Source organism: Rhinopithecus bieti, unplaced genomic scaffold (genome assembly GCF_001698545.2).
Source record: "Rhinopithecus bieti isolate Rb0 unplaced genomic scaffold, ASM169854v2 scaffold_5260, whole genome shotgun sequence".
NCBI lineage: Eukaryota > Metazoa > Chordata > Mammalia > Primates > Cercopithecidae > Rhinopithecus > Rhinopithecus bieti.
The window spans coordinates 80,562-89,953 of NW_016805896.1; the positions used below are offsets into that span (position 1 = coordinate 80,562).

At 42.2% G+C, this 9,392-nt stretch overlaps 1 protein-coding gene across 1 annotated transcript in view; it reads right to left on the minus strand.

The window, feature by feature from the left end:
- Window positions 1-2,236: 2,236 nt before the first annotated feature.
- The window catches only part of TRIM60 (tripartite motif containing 60), a 10,840-nt gene continuing 3,684 nt past the window's right edge, over window positions 2,237-9,392 (minus strand). The window contains exons 2-3 of the mRNA XM_017873935.1: window positions 4,435-4,486; window positions 2,237-3,911 (exon numbers count right to left, since the gene is read on the minus strand). Of these exons, the coding sequence (XP_017729424.1) occupies window positions 2,492-3,907 (1,416 nt within the window). The 5' untranslated portion in view covers window positions 3,908-3,911; window positions 4,435-4,486 and the 3' untranslated portion in view covers window positions 2,237-2,491. The remainder of the gene's footprint in view (window positions 3,912-4,434; window positions 4,487-9,392) is intronic.

Consider the following 9,392-nt stretch of genomic DNA (forward strand, 5'->3'; position numbering starts at 1 on the left):
AGCTGTAAACATCCACTTTTAATAAGGGTTTAACTTTCTCATATCAGAAACAGGGCTTGGTTGCCCTTACTACTGCTACCAGTTATCTACTTCTGTTCCTCAACGTATTTGATCCAGGTATCTGCCTTATACAACAGCCTCCTGGTGACCACCTCCCTAATGGGACATGTAGATAAAACCTACTTGACTCACCCCACTGACCTGCACACCCCACAGGGGACTGTATACATTTGCTGCAAGGACTACCTCTCATACAATGTGACCCCACAAAACTCATGCCTGCTTACCCCAAATCCACCAACTAGAATGCCCCTTGGGATATGCACTGGACCCCAATAAAGGCCTTGGCCCATTGGTCTCTCTCTCTCTGGCTCCTCAACCGCTAGGTGAACAGCACTGCCCCTGCAGCCTTCTCATCAGCCCTCAACAGTACCGTCTTCTCTCATGGACCTGTAATAAAACTGTTTCTGTTATTTTATGTGTTTTTGTTGCGTTGCCTCCTCTATGTCAAACTCTATTAACACATGGACTTAACTTTTCCCCTGGTCAGGGCTCTCCTCCAGAGTGGCTGTCTTGGCATGAATAAGCTGGAAATAGGTCCAACAAGAGCCACAGGGTGTTTGTCAGTATAAACAAGTTTCCTGTGAGAGGGACTCCTGGTCACAGATTGGATACTCAGGCATTAGGCCATCCACCAGGATAAAGAAATATCCCATCAAAGGCACCCTGTAAATATCCACTACCAAATCCCCTGGAGTTGGGGCAGGGCAGGGCTGGAGGGTATAGCCACTCTCTGGAGAAACCCCAGGATCAAATGAGAGAGAAATATACTACCTCTCTGACCTTACTCCAGTATTTTTCTTTACTCACTACTTGTCGCCGGCTTCCTTGCTATTATTAGTACAGCTTGACAGTCCCTTCCCCATACACTTTCTCAAGCCATGCACTCTGAAATGAAATTTGATGAGGATCTATTTCCAAGCCTATTCCCTCAACTCAAATGTTTGCTCAGATTCCACATTCTCCAAGATACCTACCCTGACCACCCACCTCACATAGCTAACTCTCCCTTATGCACAGCACTCTCATACAGGTGACATTGACCTGCTTTTCCCTGTCACCACAGTATCTGATCAGCATCTAACACACTACAGCAATTCTTTGTGTTTACTATTTTATTGTTTCCTTTCTCCCCTCCAGGAAGTCTGCTGCTTAAGGATGGAAACCTTTGTTTTGCTCATCCAATACAATTCCAAATTGAAGGCAGATGTTTAGCATCCCTAATCAAAAAACATAAAATACAAAAATGCTCCATAATCTGAAACACTGAGTGCTGCCATGACACCCAAGTGGAAAATTCCACACCTGACACTTTTGCTTTCTGAGGGTTCAATGTACACAAACTTTGTTTCATGTAATTACCTGCAGGCTGTGTGTATAAAATGAATTTTTTCTTTCAAATTGTGTCCCATCCCCAAGATATCTCATCGTGCATAAGCAAATATTCCAAAATCCCCCCAAAAAATCTGAAAGCTGAAACACTTCTGGTTCCAAGCATTTTGGAAAAGGGATACTAAACTAAGCTTTGATTAGTCAGTAAAATAAACAAAGTTCAAATACTAGGGCTATAAAAGATCTTAAAGGATTATGAAAAACACTGGTATCCAAGCATCAAGAATCAGACTGATATCAGACTTGTCAAAACCATCAAGTTTTAAAAATTAAAATGATTCCAAATAGTCTCTTTAACTGCCACCCAAATGTGGGAAAAGTCATTTGCAAACTTGTAGTCTGACAAACTTTACAATGCTGCAACATTTGGGTTGATGATACCCCAAAATGAAAAGATAAAGAGGAAAACAGAGGCTTAAACCAAGAAAGAAGCCAAGAGTAGAGGTCAATTGCTAGAATGGTAGTGACTGGAAGTAGTCATGAGTGTAGTTAGCGTAGATTGGCAGGTGATAAACAGAAAGAGAAAAAGAGCTGTTAGAGATTACTTATGGACTGTGCACAGGTAAGTATATGTGGGGAAAGGATTTAAACAAAGTAAAATCCTCATTAACCACAAAAAAAGTCAATTGTTTCAACTGACACACACAAAAGAACAGAAACAAATTATGAGAAATAGGGAGGTAAACAGAATAATCCACTAAAAAGAAAGGTATTGACAAGTATGATATTCATATAATGTATGCAACTTTAAATAATTGGCTTAACTAAAAAAAAAATTATAGGCAATTTGAAAACATTTCATTGGACATGTTAAGTAACATAACTCTAAAATATTTTATCTTAGAAATCAAAGCATTTGACAATGATATTCATAGACTAAATATATGAAAGTGGCATTATGAACATCTTTTATAGTTGCCAAAATTTAGGAGAAAATCACCTCTGGTTTTCAGTGGTAAAACTTAAAATTCCAGAAATGAGATTAAATTTACTGGCTAAGTTACCTACAAAAACGGAAACAAACTCATTTACCAGTTCCTTATCTTTCAGAATCTGATACTGAGCAGATTTTAAGAGGTTCGGAATCTGTTCCAGTATAGAAATAAGGCCAAAGGGCTTCTGTGAAAGAATCATTAAAAGTATAGAGAACAGACCTATCATTCATATTATAAAAGGAAAGATCGCCCAATTCATAGTCCAGAAAAATACCAATCTTACTGGGTTTTACTACTGGCAGAAGCTGGGTTGTCTTAGGACCTGACGCAACATAACCACTCTTTATATATCGCCCAATTGCCCAGAATCCACGCAGAACTGATGGCTGATCCTGCCAGTTCCTAAGAAGATAGTCTTGACACACACCCAATATCCATTTAGGTTTGTTTCCCACTTCTACCTCCCAGTAATGTCGGCCAGAACTAAATTGCTGAGAGCCTAGAACAGCAGGGCAGACATAAAATCTCTTTGGGTTATAACAAATGTTTGGTTTTGTTCTTCCATATCGCACAGCTTTTCTATCCTCAGAGACAACAAGTTGAGGATGTGCTGTGTCAAGATCTAGGATCACATCTACTTGAAATGGCTTGATAATTCTGTCCAAGCCAGAATATTGAGGAGGAAGACTGAAACCATATTTTGTTAATCTAAATGAAAAGAGTTCAGGACGTTTTAGATTTTGATAACTGTGGTGCACACTCTTAACATGTGTCAGTAATTCCAGGTTTGACTGCACAGACTTGCCCTCTACCTCCCTCAGTAGATGTTTTAACGTGGAAACATAATCTGAAAATTTTACAAGGTTTTCATTTAGTTTTTCTAAAATGTTCATCTCTTCATCTTGTATCTGCCTAAGAATAGTCTCTTGCTCGTTCTGTAAAAACAATCTAATTTGCTCAAACTCACAATTTATTTCTTCCCTCTTATATTCTACCTTCTTTTTCAGCTCCACTGATTTGCTGCCTTGCAGAATTATCACTTTTTCAACTCGTTCTATATTATTCTTCAAGGGTTCAATGCTACCTTCTAGAATTTCTCTGTGATAAGAGGCAGCTTTCTTAATAGGGCAAATGTAGTGCTTCTGGTGTTTAGTGGAGAAACTGCACTGTGTACATAAGGTCTCTAGATCCTTCAAACAGAAGAGGGTCAGAAACTGATCGTGTTTTTCACACACGGCATTCTCTTTCTGCCTCTTTCTCTTGCTCCTCCTAATATGGAGTTGTTTAGCAATTTCAGTCAAATTACGGAGCTGGGGGTTCCTCCTGAAGCTCTTGTATGGAAAGCAAAAGCGGCAGACAGGACAGGGAAAGGTATCATCTAGATCTTTCCAGGATACATTGAGGCAGGAGTAACAGAAGTTGTGCCCACAGTTGATGGTCACTGGGTCTTTCAAGTACTCCAGACAGACGGGACAGCTAGACTCCTCTTGGAGGTTCACCAGAGCCGTCACGAGTTCCATCGAGCTGCGAACAAAGGTAGTGCGTAAGGTAAGCTCCCTCTGGTCAGTGTGAAGGAACTGTGAAAAGGAAGTTGGGCTGAACTTGTCCGGCCTCTGTAGAGCGCAAACCCACTGAGAAGTGGATACCCCCTCCCGAACCTTGTAGATTGATCAGGTTTAGGCTTCACTGGCCTGGCATGCTGATGGCACCCACTGGAGTCTTGTTTAGTCCCCTGCTCGTTCGTTTGGAGGATAATAATTCAAAGCTTACAGCTCTATTATAGATGAGCCCATCTGAGTCTACCTGTAATGATTTTCTTCTTCAATAAACTAGCCACAGGTTATAATACAGCAGTCATTCCTGTGGATGAGAAAAGATTTTTAATTTCAAAATCTCCTGGATTTGGAATCACAATATAATAATTGGTTCAGGCAAGAATCATCACTAACTGTAAAAACTACTGGGTAAAATGTTATGGGAATGATATTCACATTCTCAAAATTTTACTCTAGGATTATATTTTAATTACAAAGAGAAAAATAAGTACCTTCATAATGTAGAGAATACCACCTTAGCCAATGATGGGGCAAACTGATGACCTGCAATGGGGAGCAAAGCATTACCATCTATGGAGAACTTGTGCAGAATATATATATAAAATATATAAGATTATATTATATGTAACTGTGTATCACATAGAAAATTCTATTATATATAACATACAATTGTTATTATTTTTTTAGATGGAGTTTCGCTGTTACCCAGGCTGGAGTGCAATGGCACAATCTTGGTTCACTGCAACCTCTGCCTGCTAGGTTCAAGAGATTCTCCTGCCTCAGGCTCCCAAGTAGCTGGGATTAAGGCACCCGCCACCACGCCTGGCTAATTTTTGTAGTTTTGTTAGAGACGGGGTTTCACACTGGCCTCGAACTCCTGACCTCATGTGATCTGCCTGCCTCAGCCTCCCAAAGTGCTAGAATTACAGGTGTGAGGCACTGCACCTGACCTATAAAATTATATATAAAAATGTATGTATGTATATATAACAGTGAAGAAATCCAAATCATACAAGATTCAACATGAAAATGGTTCTCAACAGCACAAATGACAACAGTGCTGGGGAAAAAAAGCAGGGTTTTTTTTTGAGACAGGATCTTGCTGTGTCTCCCAAGCCAGAGTGCAGTGGTATGACCATGGTTCTCTGCAGCCTCACCCTGCAGAGTAACCGTGACCACAGGCTTGTGCCACCAGGCCCAGTTAATTTTTAAAATATTTTGTAGAGATGGGGGTCTCTCTATGTTGGCCAGGGTGGTTTTGAACAATCCTCCCACCTTGGCCTCCCAAAGTGCTGGGAGTATAGGTGACAGCCCCTATGCCCAGCCTGTTTCCTTACATATGAGGAAAAACAAACGAACAAAAAAAGCAATTCATTCTCTTAGCTTAGATTCTAGACTGAGAAAAAAAAATAGTTGTAATAAAGTGGATAGTATAGGACAAAGTGAAAAAATGGAGGGTGTACTCTTTATTAGATATTAGTAATACATCAAAGTTAAGCTTCCTGAATTTCCTAACTGCACCATAGCTACAAAAGAAAATGTCCTCATTCTTAGGAAATACATGCTTAAATATTTACTGGTGAAGGGGTCATGATCCTTATAAACACCTCTCTTTTCCTTCAGGTCACCTCACAACTCCTATCTGCTGCTCATCAATCTGACTGCCTCCCACCCCACCCTCTAGTCGCTCATTATCCCATCTCTTTACCTTCACAGAACTCAATCATAATCTGAGATTGTTTTCTTCGGGTATTTTTTTCTCTTTTGGCCTTAGCTGGTGAATGAGATAGACTGGAAGTGGGTACTTGGTCTACCTTATTCATAGGGAGGTAGTAGAAAATCAGTAAAGACCTTCAAGAAAGTGAATCATGAACAAGTGGATACATGAATGAATAAAATCCAAAAATAATACAAATAGAGAATAATGTCAATGTTATAAAACATAAAATTTAGGTTGGGAGACTGTTCAAAATTAAAAGAGAGCCCCACTGCACTCAGCCCATTTCAGAATTATTCTAGTATGAATAGAATCATTCATCTTAGATTTAATGAAACAGGAGCTGGGCGCATTGGCTCACACCTGTAATCCCAGCACTTTGGGAGGCCAAGGCAGGCGGATCACTGGAGGTCAGGAGTTCAAGATCAGTCTGGCCAACATGGTGAAACCCCATCTCTACTAAAAATACAAAAATTAATTGGGCATGGTGGTGCTTGTCTCTAGTCCCAGCTACTTGGGAGGCTGAGGTGGGAGAATCACTTGAATCTAGGAGGTGAGGTTGCAGTGAACCGAGATCACAGCACTGCACTCCAGCCTGGGCGACAGAGCATGTCTCAAAAAAAAAGAATGAAAAGAATTAATGACGGCCGGGCGCGGTGGCTCAAGCCTGTAATCCCAGCACTTTGGGAGGCCGAGACGGGCGGATCACGAGGTCAGGAGATCGAGACCATCCTGGCTAACATGGTGAAACCCCGTCTCTACTAAAATACAAAAAAACTAGCCGGGCGAGGTGGCGGGTGCCTGTAGTCCCAGCTACTTGGGAGGCTGAGGCAGGAGAATAGCGGGAACCCGGGAGGTGGAGCTTGCAGTGAGCTGAGATCCCGCCACTGCACTCCAGCCTGGGCGACAGAGCGAGACTCTGTCTCAAAAAAAAAAAAAAGAATTAATGAAACAGGTTATATGTAGTTGTCACACATTTTAACATCTACTCCTCACCCATTTCATTCCAACACACTTCAGCAGAACACACAGCTACATCAGGCTTAGGGTCCTGAAGGAACTGTGAAAAGGAAGTTGGGCTGAACTTGTTCTGCCTTCTTATATACACCTGCAAGTAATCCCAGTCTATAGGTAAATTCATTCCTTTTCCCTTTGACTCCGAATTACTTACCAGATCTTCTGGCCACTGTCATCCATGTGAGTGCTCTTAAATAGCTGTGCTAGGTCAGTGTGTGGATGGTAGAAATGGACTGGTGAAAGTGCATTCTCTAACATACACTGACTCACAGTTGTATCTTTCTCTGATCTAGTAAGGTTCAGAATTTAACCACTCTATGTAAATGTCTCATCTTTGCAAACACTATTTCCTTTACCTAGAGGATCCTTTCCTCACCTTTTCCCCAAGACTGATCTCTCATGATATTTGGAAACAGCTTAAAAGTCTCCTTCTCTGGTAAGGTTTACTATGTGTCAGGAACAGTGCTTTCCACAAAATAACCGATCTCCTTAATTAAACCCTCACAACAAAGCAGGAGATCTGTCATAGGCCCTGAGTGTACCACTCTGGTCTCCTGAATAGGTCAAAAATTTCACTATGACCACTCTATCTGGGCTATTTCTCATGGTTGTGTTTGCAGGAAGTATCCTTGAAAGAAGATGTAAAGTGTCAATTTGGGACAAAGAACAGGTTTGCTAAAAAAATAGATTCCCAAGCTCAGGGTTCACTGGCTATGATGCAAACCTACATTGTGTATGACATCTACCATGGTCCCTCTGCACCACCTCTGTGGGACTTGAGAGGCATGGGGAACCAACTCCAGCATGATGCTCATGCTGCCAGCTGTGCCAGGAGTAATGAAGTTCTTTGTCTCAAATCCAAGAGTGTTATATCTTCTGAAAGTATCCATTAAATATTAACAGGATAACTTAATAGCTTGTGAGTAAGGTAAAATCCCAAACCCTAAGAGTTTGGTTATTATCTTCAATTACAAACATGGAATGTAAATGTATAATGATTTGGTCGGGCGTGGTGGCTCACGCCTGCAATCCCATCACTTTGGGAGGCCAAGGCAGGTGGGTCACCTGAGGTCATGAGTTCGAGACCAGCCTGGCCAACATGGTGAAACCCAATCTCTACTAAAAAATATAAAAACTAGCTGGGCATGGTGGCACACACCTGTAGTCCCAGCTACTCGGGAGACTGAGGCAGGAGAATTGCTTGAACCCAGGAGGCAGAGGTTGCAGTGAGCCAAGATACTGCCACTGCACTCCAGCCCTGGCAACAGAGCGAGACTTAGCAAAACAAACAAACAAAAAGTATAATGATCTGATAGGCTTATTAAAAGTCCTAATACTAACTGGTGTGACTACTGGTGTGATACTAAATCACTAAGCACACTGTTTGTTTTCTGTGTGTGTGTGTGTGTGTGTGTGAGAGAGAGAGAGAGAGAGAGAGACAGAGTTTTGCTCTCGTTGCCCAGGCTGGAGTGCAATGGCGCAGTCTCGGCTCACTGCAACCTCTGCCTCCGCCTCCTGGGTTCAAGCAATTCTCCTGCCTCGGCCTCAAGTAGCTGGAACTACAGGTGCACACCACCACACCCAGCTAATTTTTGTATTTTTAGTAGAGATGGGGTCTCACCATGTTGGCCAGGCTGATCTCGAACTCCTGACCTCAGGTGATCCGCCCACCTCAGACTCCCAAAGTGCTGGGAACTGGGATTACAGGCATGAGCCACCATGCCCAGTCTCTCTTTTATTTTTTTTTGAGACAGAGTCTCACTCTTGTCTCCCAGGCTGGAGTGCAATGGCATGATCTCAGCTCACTGCAACCTCTGCCTCCCAGGTTCAAGCAATTCCCCTGCCTCAGCCTCCCCAGTACCTGGGATTATAGGTGCCTGCCACCATGCCCGGCTAATTGTTGTATTTTTAGTAGAGACGGGGTTTCGCCATGTTGGCCGGGCTGGTCTTGAACTCCTGACCTCAAGTGATCTGCCTGCCTCAGTCTCTCAAAGTGAGAGGATGAGAAAGTCTCTACAGATGTGAGCCACCACGCCCAGCCCAAGCACATCATCTTTTCTTCACATTCACATTAGTGCGTAGCCTTGAAAACCTTTATTAAAGTGCTTCATATAGCGTTCTGTTTAACCTATCCAGATGGATATCCACAAATCGTTACTATATCAAATAGTCTAACGAGGGGAAAATTAAGATTTTTAAACGTTTTTTTAAAAAAACACATAAGATGATGTAAACCGATATCACACAAATTATTAGGTAGCAGTCTCTAATGGGATGGGTGTTTCACTCCAACATTCACTTACCTAGATCTATATGTCATTGATCAACTAACTTAATTTCTCCGAGTTTGTTTCTAGCCCAGGAGTTCAAGGCTTCAGTGAGTCATGACTGTGCCGTTGTACTCCAATCTGGATGACAGAGCGAGATGTCATCTCAAAATAATTAGGTTATAACCTCAAATAATACTATGCTGAGTCCTGCGGTCATTTTAGCAAATCACCAAACCCGGGGGTGGTCTTGGGGATACTAACACAGGTATTATTACAAAATCTTTTTTTTTTTTTTTTGAGACGGAGTCTCGCTCTGTCACCCAGACTGGAGTGCAGTGGCCAGATCTCAGCTCACTGCAAGCTCCGCCTCCCGGGTTCACGCCATTCTCCTGCCTCAGCCTCCCGAGTAGCTGGGACTACAGGCGCCGCCACCTCGCCCGGCTAG